This window comes from Anopheles moucheti, chromosome 2, assembly GCF_943734755.1.
Source record: "Anopheles moucheti chromosome 2, idAnoMoucSN_F20_07, whole genome shotgun sequence".
In the NCBI taxonomy this organism is placed as follows: Eukaryota; Metazoa; Arthropoda; class Insecta; order Diptera; family Culicidae; genus Anopheles; species Anopheles moucheti.
In genome coordinates this window covers 77,636,089-77,656,123 of record NC_069140.1, presented here as the reverse complement: position 1 = coordinate 77,656,123, position 20,035 = coordinate 77,636,089, and the positions used below count along the sequence as shown (strand labels likewise).

General features: G+C 44.6%; 2 protein-coding genes across 2 annotated transcripts in view; one reads left to right on the top strand and one right to left on the bottom strand.

Moving 5' to 3' along the window:
• Positions 1 to 9,820, bottom strand: part of LOC128303133 (Ig-like and fibronectin type-III domain-containing protein 1) — a 30,856-nt gene extending 21,036 nt beyond the window's left edge. The window contains exon 1 of the mRNA XM_053039994.1: positions 9,700 to 9,820. Coding sequence (XP_052895954.1) covers positions 9,700 to 9,787 — 88 coding nt within the window. The 5' untranslated portion in view covers positions 9,788 to 9,820. The remainder of the gene's footprint in view (positions 1 to 9,699) is intronic.
• Positions 9,821 to 16,357: 6,537 nt separating this feature from the next.
• Positions 16,358 to 18,263, top strand: LOC128310772 (amyloid protein-binding protein 2-like). The gene has a single exon (XM_053047488.1). The coding sequence runs from the start codon at positions 16,596 to 16,598 to the stop codon at positions 18,012 to 18,014; it is 1,419 nt and encodes a 472-aa protein (XP_052903448.1). The 5' UTR covers positions 16,358 to 16,595; the 3' UTR covers positions 18,015 to 18,263.
• Positions 18,264 to 20,035: the final 1,772 nt, after the last annotated feature.

Here is a 20,035-nt window from a genome sequence, read left to right as displayed (position 1 = left end):
GAGGCAAAAGCAAAACCCACGTACACCCGAACAGAACAGAAGTAAGTTGATTTGGCCAAAAACCGTCTCAACCTAACTTTTGCCAAAACTCGACAAAACGAGTTGATGCGTAAAAGTACTTTCGGTTGATTTCCGCTGCTACATTGGGGACGACGCGCGTTCGACTCCTCCACGAGTTCATAAATCACTTGCAAGCGTTTGCACGCGTACACGCGCATCCTCCGTGCTAATGTTGGGCAAAAAAATTTCCTTTTTTGCTTCACTCTTGTCGATAAATAATGTTCTTGACTCACGCACTAGTCATCACGGTGCTGGCGATGAAAGCAATATGATTCGAACAGTGTTCTATTTTTGAGTGGCTGACATTTTGATACCGCAGCATTAAGCAATGAATTGGTGTAATGAAGAAATCATGGCTCAATACATACACACCTTGGTGCAGGACCGTGCAATGAGCGGTAGGAAATAAATTTCGTGATTGCGAAGATTTTGCGATGTAATAAAGCAAATTGCGATGATGACACTTTAGCGACTTTACTGCGAGCACTTTAGACACTAAAGTGTCGTGTCTAGTTGCTGAGAGTCATGATTGAACGTTTGTGGTGAAAGTAATACCTAGATAATTGTTAGGTTAAAATCAAAGGAACATTTGAGTCGCGCTTCCATTTTCTTTGTCGGAATCAAATCCTTCGATGATGCGCCTAAATGTATGCAAATGTTGTAAGCATGCTATTTGGGAGGATATTACGATTAGTACTCGCTATTTGCGATGACCACATTTCGCGGAAAGGGTATGTATTGCTAACTCAGCTAAAATGTATTTAGTTATGGTTTAGTAAAAATAAAGTGCAAATGCATTACTATGATTTCATAAGAGTCCTGTTACTAGTAGCGATTGTGTGACACCATAAGGCGCTTCTCGGTGTAATCGGTTCATTTGCCAGGTTTTGGTTCCTCTTCTTCCTCCTGTTCCTTGGCTCATGAGTAGCTCGGCATAGTCCAACTCTCATGACCAAATCCTCCATCCACCTATCAGACCCGATTGCACCACCAGGCCAATCCATAAATCCCTTTTCCTGCGTCGACATAGTACAGTCGTTCTGTTCGTGCCTTATTTCCCTCCTTTCCAATTAAAATACAATATCGAGAGAGAGAGCAGAAAGCTTCGCTGCTCGCGCCTATAACCTTCAACATCAAGATCTATCTTCTACGTTATGTAATGTCTGGATGTAATGTCTGATGATGATTTTAGAATACTTTAGAATGATCCTTTCGATCCTTTAGAATGATCTTTAGGAAGAATTTAAAGATTTAATCTGTTTTTTTTTCTTAACTTCTTAAATAAAACATGTATAAATCCGTAGTTAGCCCTTTTTTTGTCGGGTTACTCGGATACTCTCGAAGCTACGCTGGACTTCAGGCAAAACGTATATTGCATACATTTAGGCGTATATTTTTAAAATACATGCCGCAACGATGCAACAAGCAGGGTAAACCACCGGAGATAAAATTATCATATAACTCTGATCATTTTTCGAGCAGATCTAATGTAGAAAATAAATTTCATTGCGATCGCTTCTCTGTATTAGAATTTACACCTGTAGCTTTCAGACGACATGTTGCACAAGCTACATTTATTGTTTTAATTCTCAAAAATGAGACTAATGCACACGATTTGTTAGAAAATGTAAATTTATATGCCCCATAAAGAGTACTTCCGACAAGAGAGGTATTTAAGGCTATCAAACATGAGCAACTCTTTCGAACAGGCTTCTTTTAAGGCGGACCTAAGGCGTATGACGAACTATTTTATGAATCATATATACAGAATATATATGTTCAATAAGACATTAAATCCAGATCGTATAACTCTAATATCCATGTATCTACCCGTGTGGATGTATCACTGAGAGAAAGAAATACTCAAGATACTTTGCAGAAAATATGAGAACTCCTTTGTCATAGAAATTGATGTTGCCCCACTCAAGTACAACAAGAAGAATAAAAATATTAAAAAGAATGCATTACCAAAATTGGATTGGATAATGTGAACATGAAATAATAATAGAAGTATTTGAGATAAATAAAAAAAATAATTATTAAACAAATCCCTCTAAAATTTATAGTGAGTAGATGCCACGAAGTCGCTCATCCGATTTCATTTGAATGCTCCATATGGAAATAATTGAGGTTTTCTAAGGAGTTAGCGTAATAAACCATAATATTTGCAATGGAGACATTTCAGTATTTTTGTGAAGTATTTCGGTTATTCGCATTGAAAATTGTATATTTTCTAAGGTAAGCAACCAAGAAATTTAACCAAACAAGTCAAGATTGGCTTTAAACAGACCCAAGAGCTGTTTAGAATGTTCGTCCGTACAGCATACACACCACAGCGGTACAATAATATTAATCTCTTTAAAGCCATACTCATCGCACGATTGATCACCCGCCATTAGTTTGATGAGACATCATAAGTGAACAATATTTTCCTCATAATGTTTGCTGTCATACAGTCACGAAAAGCGCGGGAGTGGGTTTTGGTGTTTGTTTTTGCCATACAAATCACTTGCAATAAAAGCCAAACGATTGCTGTGTTGTTTGCTGTGAGAAAATTAAAGCGATTAGTAAGTCGAAACAGTTGTGTTGTAATATCCGTTCCACACTCAAACACCGTCGGTTTGCCGTACCGTTGATAAGACGCCGTTTCGGTGGAAACTGTAAAGGCACCCTTCGCATAATCAGTTGTTTCTGGCAAGATTGACGTGCGCTCTCTGTGGACGTGGAGACGAAAGGAAAGCGCGTACTGTGCTAACTTTTCCATTTGATGTACATTGTTTTTCTTCCACGTCTCTCTCTCTCTCTTTGTCCCTCGTGTCACAGTACGCCTTCCGAATCAAATGTTTCGGATGTTTTATTTTCATTTTCTACAAACAAACACCCTGTGCCACCGGAATATGCGCAGCTTGAAACCGTACAGTGGAGCAGTGTTTTTGGTTAAAAATTTACACCACCGTGTCCCTGTCACTTCATCGCCTGATCGCTTGACTTTCCCCTCAACGGGGAAATGGAACGGACGGGCACGGGGAAATTGTCATTCCTGCCAACCGAAGCGAACCAAGTGAAAAAGGATCGCCGGTTTTGCGCAGCAACAAGAAAAAAAAACAACAGCCGCCCTGACATTGCCGAACCGATTTTGATTCTGTCGTTGCTGTTGCGGTGTCGGAGTGGCATAACAAATTAAATCTTATCTCACCGAACAGACTGAAAAATGAGTGAACATAAATAATATCCAACCGAATGGAACGCTTGGTGTTCCGGTGGTGATGAAGAAGATCCACTTTGGGTGCGAAAAAACCGGAAACATGGAGGGCAGAGGGCGGATGTGATACACCAAAGCCGGTGCCCCGCCCCGCCTAGCCCAGGAAGTCCAGGAAATGAAGTGAAAATACAGCTAATTTCCTTCATCTGGCGGACCCAAAAAGCGGACACGCCACCGTGCCGGAACAGGATAAAGCGGGGCACGGGCGCAAAAACGAGAGAAAATTGTTATTTTCAATCATTCTAATTACGGAAACGAATCAAACGATCCAATCAATGGGCGTCAATGATTCGTTGTGGGCCCAGTGAAAGGCCCCCTTTGCTAAAGATTTTCACTTGGGCCATCCAGACGCTTTCGTTGCGCGATAAACCGGAAAACGATTTTTCTTCAGCCTGAATTTCCCGCCAATCCACGGGATTCGCTTGATGATGTAATGGGTTTTGCTATTCTCGCCTCTTCCCGGGAAGTGTTGCGGATAGCCGCGATAACAGATAAGATCATTTGCGAGCGATTAGTCAGAATATTGGGTCGGTGTGGGGTTTTGCCGAACCGTGACCAATAAAACGTTTTATTGTTGTATCGCTCAAGATGTTGAACGCCATCAACGCTTCGAACGCTTAATTAGCCTGGAGGAGGCTTTCTATTCGCAGTTGAAGAAGGCAAGACAACTGAAGGATTTTCATCAGCCGGCTCTGCTACATTGGCTTTTATCAATCAAAAATACACAAACCAGTATTGGAACATTGAAGTTTAAGCTTTACTGTTTCCTGCATTATTCTGTAGATGTTTTGGTTTATTAAATTACTCCGGTGTATTCGTAACGGTGTCAATCTTAATACGATAGGACCGCTACAAAATCCCATCCGGACCTCCCCATGTACGCAGGACTGATTAACTTCTTTTTTTTATCTTTATCGGCACAACAACCTCAAGAGGTCAATGCCTGTCATTTCTCGTAGCTGGATAGTCAGTCTTTTGAAGGTAGTAGGGATTGGTCCAGGTAGGATTTTGGAACGGTCCTGTCGTGTGAAGATCGGCGCCACTATCAATATACCACCGGCCCAACCCCAACTGACTAACGCCACTGACTGACTATCTATCTGCATTTAAATAAAGTCCAAGAAAATGACAAATGGTTGACCTACTAACTATTGATGCTGTTGTGCCGATAAAGAAGAAACCCGATACATTAACCGTGCCGATACATTAACCGTTAATGTGCCGATACATTAACCGTGCAATTAAACGGTGATAATTGCCTCGGAGACTTTTACTCCGAGACTTTTAAAAGTAGCTCAATCCTGCAAAAAAAAGGCTGCGTTTCTCCGAGACATTTCTGCGCTCATTGTGGCTTTATATTTGTTTGATTACAAGATGGGTTGTGGGCGTTTTTTTTATTTAAAACATAGTGAGTAGTCAAATTAATAAAAGCAACTTTGTTATATTATTATTAACCAACCAACCAACCTACCATGATGGTCATTGCCATCATCATCTACATCATCATCCTCACAGCGATTATCATTATCACGAATGATAATCATTATCATTCCGCAGGATGGTATCCTGCCATCGAAAAAATAATATAATAAATAAGAAAATACATAATAATAATAAATAAAATAAATAAATAAATAATAAAAATAAATAATAATTTCACGAAACATCTTGATGTATTTTTTTTGTTTATGAACAATTGACGGCAGATCGGTTGCCAAAATTGAACTACTTCATACACACTATGAAAACGGGAAGCCGTTTTTTTATATATTGACTTTTTATCGCATTATTCGAAATCTCAGGAAAAAAGTCCCGGAGAAAAAGTCTCCGAGACAATTGTCACCGTCTAATAGCACGGTAAAATATAACAACAAACTGAAAGCTTTAAACCTGCAAACCTAGTAGAATTCATTTGTTTAGAGAATTAGTAGTATCAGCGTTGAGAATAATTCAAGAACTAATTCAAGAATCACAAAATCACAGCTTTAACATCAACATATCCCAAGTTTGGTATCTTTAGTTGTTATTGTTGTATGGCTTAGAGGGACTTTGATTCCACTTTGAGGGATTTCTTCGTCTCTTTCCTTTAATATTGCAGGTTAGTTTTAGTGGAACAGATTGGCAATTTTTTAGGAACTTGATAATTTTCATGTAATTGTATGGCGATAATATTGCTTCATTGTTTGCAGGAGCAGCGAATATTAGCGTAGCCGAGATAGTCTACTACAAGATGTTGCACTGTGATAAATACTCCGCAAAATTGACAAAGTGGTGGCGAAGAATTGGTGATCAAGTGGATGTGGTTAAGGTTTGTGTGGCCAATATGAAGGCGTGTGAGTACACGCTGTTCCTTGTTCCTCCAAGCCGCTATATTATGTTAAATGTGCCTTAGGAAAGTAGACTTGTTACGATTCCACGTTTGTGTTCCCATTTGTTATGTATTGTGAGAGAAATAAGTGTTAGTGCGTCGTTTTTAGTGAGAAGATTTTCGCTTCATGGAGCTTTTTTTCTTCCAACGTTTGCCAATTCGTCGGCTTCAGTTGTTGTAGAAGATGAAGTTTATGCTATTTCCAACTACAAGTCAGAGTACACGAAGTAAGCTTTTGATAATACCAGAGAGAGGATCCTCTCTTTCTCTCTCTCGCTCTCTCTCTTTCTCTCTCTCTCTCTCTCTCACACACTCTGGGAAATTTCCATTTGTCTTCATCAGTGATGCCGATTTGACCTTTTTAATTCGTACTTAGGATCACCACAAACTTAAATGTCAGAATTCCCTCAGATTTCAGAATTCCCCAAATGTGCTCTGTAGGAACTGTAGGAGCACTCTTATCAAATCTCTTTCGATCTACCGCATGATAAAAACTTCCATGAATTATAAAATTTATTTGATGATTATAATCCTATTAATAAGATGTCATGACCATCAAGTACATCGAGGTCGTTCTGAATATTTATCCGATTCCACGTACCTCCTTTTAAGTTGACTTAACTTCTAGCCGGGGATATTCCCATCCATATGCTAGACTTCCAGGTATTCGGTTCGCTTTTCGCATACCTTAGCAACTGTTTATAAAATCATAATGTTTTTAACGAAATTACAATTGCTAAACCCATCCCCTACGAAAAGGAGAACTAAAACAAACGACACCTGCAAGCTAACACGGGCTAAATGTCACAACACAAGAAAACGCCCCCGAAATCACCTCAACGGGGATTTATTTCGAAAAGTCAATATTGACGTACCTGTGCAATAAGTAATGGAAAAATTTACGTACTTTTCCACTGATCCAAAAACGGGCGTAAAAATGGCATGAGCGCATTAAACTATTTCGATACCTTTCTTTGCCGTTCCTCTTATGTGCATGTTCAATTTACCTCTGCTGTTACCTACTCTTCTTCGCACCTACCTCCGCTGCAGTTTTTCTGGTTCTTATTTTCTTCTCTTTCTTGCTTACTTTAATTTTTCCATTTGTCACCTCTGTTGCATACGATTCCCTTTACACTTATTCCACTTTTCTATACCATTTGCCTACAATAGCCAGCAGTTCGATAAGTTTAAATCGTTTACCCAAGTGCATACAGTTGGCCCCCGAAAAAAAAACCGACTGGAAACCGAATTTACATAAACAAAATTATGTAAAACATATTTAAAAGTATCCAAAACCTAATCTGCATAACGCCACACTATGCATCTGGCTCCCTTAAGGCGTGATAATTTTATCTCACACTTTAATAGTTTACATGCGCCCTTAACATGTGAGCCCAACACTTGTAAATCGACCACCACCGGGCTTTGTATCCCACCGGGAGGCTGCCAGTCAAATGCTGAGATTCAAGTAGTAACGAGTACAAATTACTATTTCATAAACCTTCTCACATACGCAAACGAAAAAAGAAAACCAACTAACATATGACCGAAGGGATCTTTTACACCACCACATAACGAAGGATCCGAGTGCCGTAAGTGTGACTATCCTGAGGGTGTTCGACCCAGGAACAATCCAATTTGCATAAATAGCTTCACCCGCTTGTGCCGGGTGCCCTCCAGCCTCCCTTCCCACGTTTAGGGACGAATTATTCCACACCGGAAGAGGATTCCGGTGGCACTCCCCGAAGGGACCTTTCCATGGGGGGAGGGGATCTCGGGACGTGTGTGTCTACCGGATAATCTGTTTTCCCTTCATAATAAACCGGGCAAACGCGTATAAGGCGTGTATATTAAGGAAAGCGACCACTGGGGATTGTTTTCCAACGGCGCAGGATTTATTCGATCAACTTTTCTGTTGCGTTGTGCAACTACAAAGACGAACGTTTGATAGGACGCGCCGATAGCCAGGTTAGTCGCTTGGATGACACGGTATGAAATGCCGGCAACAAAAAAACGCCTTTCAAAACATCTTTCTAAGGTTGCGGCATATCGAAAGATCTGTACTTTTAGACTTTCAATTAAGACTATCGTTAGTCCCACAGCGTCGGACATGTGTCGACAACAGTGCGACCCAGTGTTGGGTTGGGTTGGGATTTCGCTTCTGACGAGGGTCAATTTATCCAAACAGTTCCGAGGAAATTAGGGTGTACGTTCAAAGTCAACATGCTTTTATGCCACGTATCACTGATGGCTGTGGAGGGGAAGCAACAACAAAAAAAAAGCGGCAAAGCTTAACATGTCTACAGGAGACACCTAAAGTGGGATTATAGTTGTTAACTAAAAATACCCACAGAAACGAATCACATGTGCATTGGAAAGCGCCCGCTATTTCTCAGGTTGCTTTGATATGACATGACACCCACATACGGATCGTGGTATCTATGTTGGGAGCATTATAATCTCGTCTGAGCTAAACTTGCTGCTCCGCAAAATACAAGCTCTGGATCAATTCGATTGCGTGCCACACTGGTGTTGCTTAAACTTCCGGTTACATTGCAACATCAGATCGCTACAAGTCACACGTCCTTCCTGATGCTGTCTGGCCACTCTTGTTTCGCCGAATCTGAACCAACCGAGCGCGTCCAGGTGAACCACAGCTAGCCCGGTGTTCGATTAGGGAGGAAAGTTTTTTAATTTCCTACACGCAATTCCCGCACAGTTCCGGACGATCGTAAAGCACCGTTAGCGATCCTGCCGACCCGGTTCACCTGAGGGTCCTGAGGGTCGCCTAATGATTGCGTTGTAAAACTGGGAAACTTTTCCAACGCGCGTGCATCACTTACCCAAGGTTCGAACGATGGAGCGCATAACGAGTGACTTTTTGATTGGCCGATTGGCTACCAGGTTCCCGGGGTTTGAAGGGATGATATCCCGTTTTAATGGCGCGGAAAGGAAACTTGTTTGCACGATGATATGCTGGCCGTTTTGTCCGCAAAAAAAGGACAACTTCGAAGGTGGGAGGAATGGTTCTAAACACAAATGAACATTTGGTAATTGAGAAAGTTTAAACGGGACGCGGGAAGATTCCCATTCCCAAGACTTCCCAGTGTAGTGCGGTAATTGGAGAGTTCCTCCAGAGGCGTTTGACTGTGCAGTTATCTACCTGTGAAAGGTATTTATGCCTTTCTGTTTGATAGAATTTACCCTAAACATGAGCCAAGGTCTACAAAGCTGAAAACATTTCATCACCGCACGGTCTTTCCACAAAGGACGAATCATTCCACCACCAGGAATTCTTGGAACAGTGGTCTAAGTGTGCTCCAGCAATCTAACCCTACTACAAAGACCTTCGGCTGTATGGAAAATTTCAAGCGCGTAATGTAATTATGATTAAAGTGAATTTTCGCGAACCAATCACGCCGGTCCGAAGGTGATTATAATTAGGCAGTTTCAAACAGGCCTCCACGTCCTTCGTCTAACACGTCCCTAATGGTTGAGGACTTTCACCAGTGGCGAAGTAGATCCGCGATTCACCATCGAACATTAACTCACGCAGTGTTTGATGCTTTTCCCACGATGCTTAACTTTCACGTGAGCCGTTTGTTATGGCGCTCTTCACGGAACAGCACGCCCCCCCCCCCCCCCCCCCCCCCCCCGCACCGCGGCCAAGTCATCGCGATTTCATCAAACTTTTGCCCAACTGTGTGCAAGTATGTCAAAGAACCTCGCAACCACCGAAAAGTGTCACCGGTAACGATCTGGCCCAGTTGCCTTCCAGCCTTGTTCGAGAACCGTTGCCCGAGTGAAATGGCCGGAAATTGCTAATTTTAGATTGATTCACCATCACCGTGGCGTGGCGTGGATTTTCCCGGGATAGGGGGATGTAGCACACACGCGCAGGAAGTAGAAAATTGCGGAGTTACGGCTCCAGCCAGCCTCCACGCAACTTCCATCCGCAGAGACTTGGATGGATGGGATAAATATTTAACGAAGTAAGCAATTGACTTACCCACGGGATCGGCCGCTTGGCCAGCATCGCCGAGCAGGACAACCAACAGCAGCATCAGATACCGCACATGGTCGGATGCCATCGCCATCGCGCGTTCCAACGTGTCCTGCCGCCCGAGGACCTTCGCTTGGCGGGTGGGATTGGTCGTGTCCGCTGTCTTGGTCCGGCTGTACTAAATGGGCTGACCGTGTCCTGTACCGGTTCGGGGGCCGCTTTATTAAATCACGCTGGGCGTCGGTGTTCCAAAACTGTCGTCGGTTCGTGGAGCGCTGGGCCGTGGTTCTATCCCGTGGTCATTCATTCAATGCTGCAGTGCCTGTCAAACAAACAAACAAACAAACAAACAAACATGAAAATCAAGAAAAAAAAACGTTGTAAGGTCGGAAAAAACTGTAGAATTCATAATGGGACCATACGCGAGTCCCATGTGCGTGTATGTAAAATTCAAACTCTGCACCACCTATTAACGGTGGCAACGAGTTTTGTCCACCCGGTTCGCGGCTGATTAGATTAGCGAAATTGGACGATCCACGAAATGTTGGTACGCATCCTTTATCACGTATGCCAATGGTGTGTAGCTAATTGATTTGCAATGGTCGTCATTTGGCGTTCGCTGTTTCTGCCCCCAAACCCAATACGGCCAAACAAACAGCAGGAAGAGGGATGTGCGAGCCGGAACTGGTTTGCCAAAAACCCGAACCTACCTGGCACACATCAATTACGTGACTGAGGGCTCGTGCTCAAAGTGCTTTGGGACGTGCAGTGGGCCACATATGCCTGATGGCACGTAGACCTATTTTTCGCATTACGCTTTTATCTACTCTCTCGGATCCCGCCGAAAAGGTCAATGATTTGCCATTTCGGCCAAAAACTGGATCAGATCAGATAGAATTAGACGCGTCCCGCCGCCGTTCAGTGTTTGCTTTGTGTCGTCTGGCTCGTGGCAAAATTGCAAAATTGCAAAATAACACGGAAAAGCAACCAGGAAGCCCCGGGTCTCGCGGCAATCCCGGAAATTTTATTTTGTTGTCATTAATGGATGCGCAATTACCTTCAGATTGGTACAATATTGCAATTGCACAAGGCCACGGGTATAGTTGGGCGACAAAAAAGTATACGCACACAGAACAAATTGGTACATTATTACAGGAGTCTTTTAGTATTTTGAACATTCGGAATATTTTCATTTGATCGTACAGGTTCCATTTTCCTGTAGAAGCTTTTTTGATCAGCTCAACTAGTGTTGGGTGAATCTGATTCAAATTAATTAATTAATTAATCTTAATGAATTTTTGAACAAAATAATTTGGACCTCAATTTGGACCTCGATGAACCCTCTATGGTTTATAAATTATCTAAGATTTAATCTGTGATCTTGTACGTTTATCCACCGCATGATCTGCTCTGAGTATTCCTGATTCTTTCGCGTTTGGAGGAGGAGGAGGACTTTCACTGTTTGAAGGAAACGCTTTCTAAAGCCTCTAGTTATAAGCTTCCACTAGTATGAAGCAATACGACCTGGCCGTCTCTTCAGAATAATAAATAAAGATTTGAAGGACTCTTCACTAAAGATCCATATAAATAACACTTCTCGAAAGAATTATTAAGCACAACACCGTTCCTTCCGGGATTTGAACTCTGATCACAACTGTCGTTCATTCGGGTCGCTAAATATAGTTCCATAACAATGGAGAATTTAATGCTAAAAGAAAAACATCTTACTAGGAGAGAATTAAAAGATCTTAAGATGACATTAACTAATAGACTCATTAACATTGTCAATGACGGTATAGTGATACAACCTGTTTCAGTGATAATTACCTTGTTACCGATGCAAATTAACACTCTCGCACTGGAGAACGCATTGATTAGCTACATCCTAAACGTCACAATCAAGCGGCAATATTTACTATCACCTCGCCAAAGAAACAATAATCTATACAACATCACACACACAGACACATACTGGCCGTAGTTAGCTGTCAACAATTTGTAATGCATGTCACAATCGTTGCGGTTCGTTTAGAAGTTAAACTAACCTTTTAATCTACCGTCACCCTTTTTTTTCTTCTCCCCGTTGATCTACAATGCAAATCATCCACTCTCTCATGACCTATCCCTGGTACGGGGGTTTGATTGGATCGTGGGTTTTACCGTACCAAACCTAACCTTGCTTAATGTAAAGCTAACCGAACCGAAACTTACATTGCCGGCCGAACCGGTTAAATCCTGGATTGGCTGATGTAATTTTATTTATCAATTGCTAGCTGTTTTGCTGCTGGCGCCCAGAACCAGTTTCCTTGCTGGGTGGCCACGTGGAATTGGACACGCTAACGATTACAGATTAGTTGTCTAAAATAAAACCATGTACACTAAGGCTTTCCATTTGGAGGTAGTGTTCTGAAGATGCCACAAAATAGGATCAATTCGAGGACTTTCATGTTGAGAAGCCTTTTTCTCCTGCATCAGCACAACAACCTCAAGAGGTCTAGGTCTGCCATTTATGACGTTCTTTGATTTTATTTACGGAGGATTTTGGACCGGTCCTGCATCCGCGGTTGAGAAGCCTAGTCTAGCCTGTTAAGACCCTTCGATCAGATGATCTTTCACAGATCTTCAATTTACATCTCTTGCATAAAATAAACTCCATTACATACCTACAGCCACCCAGGCGGAGACACCCTGTGAGTAACAGTCAGCTACTCAGAGCTCTACGATCATCGGCCAAAAAAAAAAAGAAAACCAACCACTAGAAACAAACGATCGTGTGTAAAAGAGGCCGATCAACGTCTATAAATTTGTTAAACCACCGTGGTATCTCCGTGGTAAAGAACAACCGTTGTTAATATTCCACTCACGAACTGAACACTGACAGCATCGGCTTTTAATTCCTGGTTGTCTGCCCGAGCCAGAGCCATGGCGAAGGCCATCAGCGATAATCCGCGCGGAATCTATCGCCGCTACCCCACTAAGTACGTCATTGTTTGATCCCCTGCAAGTTGCGAACTCGTGTAGCGGAGCACCTTTTGACCTTCGTTGTCGCGACTTCCAGTCCGCAGTCTCGAGCGCGGTTCTTAGACGCCGGTGTCGTCTATTGTCATTTCGATTGCTCGCCGCAGTGCGTCATCGTTAACGAGTTGGCGGAGTTGCTTGTAAGATGGTTGATCTTATGGGGGGGCCGGAGTAGATCTGATCGGAGTCGGCGATCACCAATAGCTGTGCCCATAAATGGTCCTATGACGTATGGCCGATTAAAGTCGCTCTTCGTAATGAAACTTCTGATCGTTGTTAGCGTTTGAGCGTTAAGCATCTCGTTTTGATGTAATAAGGTTTTTTTTTATGTTTTGCCTTCTGTCAACAAAGCCTTACGTCTGGATGACCAAAACAGGGCTCGTCTGGCTATTCTGCAATATAATTCTCATTCTGGCGGCCCGGTGGTGTATTGCTAGCGGCGTCGGTCTTCACAGGACCAGTTCTACAGGACTAGACCGGTACAAAAATCTCATCTGGACCTATCTTCTGTAAGTAGAACTGACTGAGTAGGTGAAAAAAGTCAGAGAAAGCCAGAAATGGCAGCCCTAGTCCTCTTAGTTGCTAGTTGTGGTAGGTAGGTAGAGGTAGTAGTGCCGATAAAGAAGATTTTCTCGCTGTCGAAGATCATTTGCATTTACTTTAAAGTTTCCAAAGATTAATTTGATTGCAGCAGTACGCATACAAAATCAGAATGATCAGGAAAAGTTCATAAAAACTACTACAACAGTTGAAAATTGATAAAAAGTTTCGAAGACTCTGAAAGATGTTGCCATATATTATTTACAGTATCATTTCGTAGAAAGGTTTAAGTAAATTGTTAAGATGCATTTTATTAATTTTAAAATTTAGCCCCTCTTTGAGTTATTAATGGATTTCCTCTCCATCCATAAATTATCTCATGGAACACATTTTATGCAACCATCGTATACGCTTAATTGGCGGAAGACGTTACAAACGGGCTCTGCTGGAAGTACCTCTTGAGTCTCGACAAACTGCAAAGCGAACCACTTCACCACCTCATTTACCGTTACCGCGTGTGGATCAATGCCTGCAATAGAAAAAAAAAACACGCTTCAATGCGTTTGCCTTCTAAGCTAGAAAGATGTCAGAATGTGCAGCTTCATGACGTCACCGATGCGAGTCTCCAATTGCTGCTGATCGTTTTATAGGATCGTTTCATTCTCGCACTCGTGTGTGTGTGTGTGCACAAATCGTGATGTCTAATCTTGCCCCCCGGTCCCCATCACCCCCGCCCTTGTCCGTGATAAATGGTGCAGGCTCTGTTGAAACCGGTCAGTTACATAGAGACCTAGACCAGGTCGGTTGACAGCTGAGCCTCCCGTCGTTCCGCGTACCGCGCACAGCATGCCATCGAGTAGTATTCCGTGCTTGAAACCGGGTTAGAAATGCACCTCAGTCGCCTGTCACAGTGGGAAGCACTTGCCCCTTGGCGTTGCAACATCCATGTTTGAACTACATCTTCCGTTATCACGTGGCGAGCAGCGGCTTAGAAGTGGGTTTTTGTTTTCACGCTGATGCCACAGCCAGGCAATGTGTCGTCATGCATTCTATCATGATCTTGACCACTTTATCGGAAGGGAAAACCCACGCTCCATGGCCATAAATCAAAAGAACCGGATAGCAGGGGCGCGAGATTAAAGGCAAATGATCAACGACACACTAGCGCCACCAGTGAGGAAGCACCGAACCCGACCACCTGTGTCTGGCGCTCGTGCGGATCGCGACGATAATTGTAGGTCTCTTTGTTTATATTTTTTCCATCTCCCCCCCCCCCCCCATTCAGTTCTTTTTCCCAAGACGCCACACTAGCACGATTTCCGATCAATTAATCACACGAATCCACGTGGCGCCAAACAGTTCAAACAGGGCAAGCTGGAAGGTGGAATTGGACAACAAAACTACCAACCGGCTCAAACTGGTTCGCTTTTTGCGTGTTCGCTCGCCACTATTCGCGTTTGTTTGTTTACCTTTTTTTTTGCCCTTCCTTTTGTTTGGCGAGACATTTTGGACGTGACGCAGCATTACGCTGCCACGGAGTAAATAATGTGCGCGGGTGTTTCTCGCGACCGGAACAGGCATGGAAGCGTACAAGCGAGTAGCAGTAAAAGCGACCCAACCGTTGTTTGGCACACAATTTGAGTTTCGAGCGATCGTTTTTGCTGCTCCTTCTCCCTGGGAACTTCAAAAAACAACCAATGATTCAGTAAAAATACACGTAAACAAAGTTTGTTGTTTCGTTGTTGCTGTTCGAAAAACAAAAATCAGTTCCGTTTTTGCTCATTAGTTTTACTTTCGGAATGAACTTACAGGGTAATAAATAATCCCAGGCATATAATCAACAGGCATAATAATGCGCACATGGCAAAGCTTCTTCCTGCCTTATTTTAAATTATCAACTTCAACGTAACGAACGTAGGAAAGCTGCACAAGCAGATCCGATTGTGGTACGCTGTTTTCAATGTCGCTTTTTTGAGGTTACGTGAAAGTGACCCCAAAAACGGTGGTCCGCAATGGAATCCTGCGACATTTTATTGCGCTCTTTTGTGGCCTGCTGAAACTCAATATTGATTTTACCACGTTTTACAGTGCCTTTGACCTCGGTCAAAATGTCATAACCTGGTGCTGGGTCGTGGAAAGTTCGAAAAAGATTTTTACTTTAACTGTAAGCAAAATTAGCGTTACTTGGATGGATTAAAAAGGTGGAAATTTTGCGTTATCCATGAAGGAAAAAGAGCCATCAGAGCTAAGGCGCACCAGTCAACTAAACACGCAAATATAAATCGATTTCGCTTTCACTGGAATGTCTTTTGAAAAGGAAAGTTAGACCTACTGTTTACACAGTGCCAGTGGTCCACGCATTGCATTTCATAACGAATGATTAAATACATCTTCCCGAGCAACTCCGACGCCATCCGTGACTTTTGCCACTAAGTCATGGCCACGGTTCTGGGCGACGGTGCGCTGACCCTCCCGGCATGTGGTATTATTTTGTTTACCGATTGGCATGGTCCGAAAAATTCCACATTGAGCCTTTTCTACCACGCAGCAACAATAAACAAACACCTCACGCACACACCCACACGCGCTGCAAGCGAACAGTGCGTAAGCGCGAACGATCGATAGGAGGGCGAACAAAAAAAAAGAGAACGGAAAACAAAGCGGCAAGCAAGAGCAGAAACGAGTTTGTCCATCCATGTGGGCTCTCACCTACACTGGACATCCGCTGCCGGAGGTTGATCGAGATCGTTGCCGCAGCGAAAATGTGCGTGTCGCAGCGCAACGCTACGGTACGTTGGTATGTGTGAGCTGCAGTTGTTTACACGATCGCGCAGGTAGAAGGCAACAGGATCGAGCCTACGAGCGAGAGAGAGATGGAAAGAGCGGAGGCGCGTCACCGGCAAACAAATGGACACACGCACAGAGCGAGAGCACGACGGCGATCGCGGACCTGCTGGACCGCCGTTTCGTGTAAACAACTTCGCTCCTGGGACGGTGTGTGTGTGTGGGTATGATCGCGTCGCGGGTGAGCGTGATCCCTCGCCAGACGACGCGTCAGTATAAAGCGTTGTACCAGCGTCGCACAAAAGGTTAGTTGTACGCTGAATTCCCAGAGCTGAAGATCGCACGCGATCGCAACGTACGTTTTGTAAAAGTTAAATCACGCATCATTCGATGCATTGTGCCCGGTGGAAAGAAAGAGACACAGCATCCCACTAATAGATCGATCCGATATTGAGTTCAAGCGTCAAAAGGAAGTTGGACGTCACGTGATAAAGTGCGTGAGTTCTGTGTGTGTGTGTGTGTATACATGATAAACGTAAACGAAAAGTGAAGCACAAATCATGATTTCGGAACTGTTTCAAACGATGCACAAGGCCCGCTTCAGTGGCATCCGGATCGTGCCGGAAAACTCGCCCTCGCTGCAGCAATCGTGCGTACGTGCGTTTGTGGAGGGTGTGCTGCGGAAGACGAACAACGGTGACAGTGCGGAACGGTTGATGCAGCTGCAGTTTCTACCGGCACCGTTGCTAACACCGATCCTCGATCGTATGTGCCGCTATCCGGAGTTGCGCGACATGCTGCGTGATGAGCTCACCGATCCGGTGGTGTTTATGAAGCTGTTCAACGGTTACGTGCCGGACTACGATACGCTGGAGAAGTGTCTGCGGGAGGCTGCCCATTCCCGTGGCCGACCGGCGGTCCTGCGGGACCTTGCCAACAACTACTGTGATACGTTGCGCACCGAGCTGCGGCTGGTGTTGCACAAAGCTGAACCTCAGAACCAGTCGAAGATCAGGGCGCGGGTGCTGGAATCGCTGCGCTTCGGTGACTACCTGTACGAGGCGGGCTGGTGCCGTTGTGGCGCAGAGGTGCTAACGCTCACCAACGAGTTGCTCGCGCTACTACCCCCACCGGGACGGGCACTGCAGATGGAGTGTCTGGCGAGGCTGCTGCGTGCCCAGATCGGTGCCTGTCTGACCTCGCGGGCAGCACACACCGTACAGCGGCTGCTCGCGTTCGTCGAGATGCCGGCCGGCGAGTCCGGTGCGGCGCTCCTCCCTCTAGTCAAGGCTTACCTGCAGCTCGGCAGCTACTACTACCATGTGCAGGATTACGACCGCTGCCATCAGTGGGCACTGCGTGCGCTCGCCTCCGCTGCGGACGGTGACGCACCGGCACAGGGTGACGTCATCGATGTGCTGCAGCTGATTGCGCTGTTCTGCATCGCGAAGGAGCGCCACGACCTTGGCAACATGCTGATCAGCCAGGCGGTGCAACGGGCGCGCACCGTGTACGGAAGTCTCCATCGCAAGTACGCGGACGTCCTTCAGCAGTACGGGTTCGTGCTGCTGCGCATGAATGCCATCCTGCCCGCCATCACCGCGTTCACCGAGTGTCTCGACGTAACTGGGCGCGTATACGGACTGCTCAGCCCGCACGCCGTCGTCCTCGAGGGCTATCTGGCGCACTGCCTGTATCTGCGCTCGCACACGACCGGTCGATTCGATATGGCGCTACGGCATGCTGAAACCGCGCTGGATTTGGCCCACCAACTGATGCCGACAAGCCGGCGCGTTCACCAGCAGCTGAAACATACGCGCGATGTTATCCTGCGCGGTCCGGATCATCGGCGGGACACCAAAGAGAGTCAACCGTCGCGCGAACGCGACTTCCATCCCTTTTCCCTGCGCGAGATCAAAGAGAAGTTCTTCGAGCTGGACTCGTCCTTCGAGCGTGATGGGCTCGCGTGCAGTGGATAGATTACACACCTGGCTGTCGAATTTTGCAACCCTCCCCGCCCTCCCTTTTCTTCAAGACTATAGGCTAAAGTTGGTTTAAGTGTCCCACGTGTCGAAGAGTAAGCATGTAAGAGATTTTGTGCCGCGTCACTAGTAGCACACCCTCCAGCAGCGTGCAGTGACCGCAAAAGGTCATGCGCGCGAGGCTACAAAAGATTCGTCGATTTTAAGATGAAAATAAAAGCTTTTTTTTGTTTCTCTTTCAATATTAAACAACTGTGTTTTGGGGGGTTTTTGTGTTGTTTCGTTTGATTCTTGTAAGTGGCAAGTGGCGACCATAAATCATCAAGACGTCATTCGTGAGAGAGGTGAAGCAGCGCGTTGTGGTTCGTGGCCATCGGTAGGTGGGATATTGTGTTGTTTTTTTTTCGCAAAAAACCTTTTGCCCGTCCTTCTTACGCTTCACACACGGCCAAGGTTGGTTTGAAAGAGGTGAAGATTACGATTCACCACTTGAGTGTCGATGGGTAGTAGGTAGGACACACGTTGATAACCTTCAGTTTCTTGGTTTTACTCTTAGTTCAATGCCTTGGTGGCAAGCAAAACCACTCCGCAACCAGTATCGGTTGTATCGGAGAGTTGGAACAACTTTTGAACGTCCCTCATGTTGCATTGGAGTAGGTTTGAAGTTGACTTTGGAGGACACGGGAAGTTTTCGCTTCGGAATAGATATTGATGGAGAAATATCTACAGAATTAATTGTGAGAGCTGTTTTGTTGAGAGTGTTTTTAACGAGAACTTCAAATTCGTCCTGATAGCTGACTTCATTCCTAGGTGTCCAAGAGTCTCTTAAATTGCAATTAATTAGCTCTCTATTGGACGACGCTCGAATACATTCTTCAGAGATTTCTCAAAGAACCAAGGGTTCAAAGTTAGGCTTTTTTATCGAGAAAACGCCGAATATACCCTAGGAATACTAGGTCAACAGGCCAAAGTTGTATCTATTTTGTTGATCACTACCACTGACAAACGTTTAGGAATTATCCACTTGACTGGTTCAAACATTGTGTCTAACAACTCTAGTTCATTACTGTGCTGCCTCTGTAGAACATAACGTAGGTACTTTGTATGCTGTCACCCAATGTACCCCAAAAAACTATTCCATTTACTCTTCCCGAGCTCCATTCCATTGACTTTTCCAACCCCCCGTCTAATGTCCAAGAAAAAGTTCTCCAAATTCCAAAACTCTCAACCCCTTGGGCACCAAGTTGCATTGCGTCACCTGCTATCTATACCTCGTTACCATTTAGCCCTGTGCCTTTTGGGGGGACCATATCTCTGTTTCTGGTCGAAACGAACACACACCAAAACAAAAGGTCACCAGAGCTAGTAGTAGTGCGCACCACCGTAAGCGGGACCAAACTTTTCCGGGAGTGCGTTAACTTTTTCCGTGCCGATGGTATCGTTTTAATTACCGAACACGACCTGACTGACTGGGGGAGCTGAACTGAACTGTAGTTAATAATTCAATTTCGACGCAAAATAGAGCAACAGCCCTCCAGGCACCTTCTTCTCGTGCTCCATAGGGTTTGTTGTGTTCCAGTGAGTTCAGTTCGCTAAATTGCGTTAAAATTATGTTCTCCAACTGGCATCCCGACTGTTTGTGATGTTGATGATGATGATGATGATGATCATAAGTCCGGTTTGAGTACAAGGTGCAACACATGTGAACATTCAGTCTGTCTACCAGTTCCTCAGACATGTGTTTATTACAAAAAAAAGGTCACTTCCGTCCATCTATTATCATGGCGCTTATCGACTCATGCTCATGCAGAGCGTTCTCGTTTCGGTCGTTAAATGCACACCGTCGTGCAGCAGTGCAACTCCCGTTTTGTGTCCTCCCTTTGTGGCAGTTTAATGGTGGCCACCAATCGGTTTTGCGTGGTTTATGCAAATTAAAGCCACACTGTTCTCCACTCGATCAATCAAATCAATCATGAAATATCATGTATGTGTGTGTGTGTGTGTGTGTGTGTGTGAAA

Coding starts and splice junctions, on each gene's coding strand:
- LOC128310772 (XM_053047488.1), top strand. CDS start 16,596: ATGATTTCGGAACTGTTTCAAACGATGCACAAGGCCCGCTTCAGTGGC.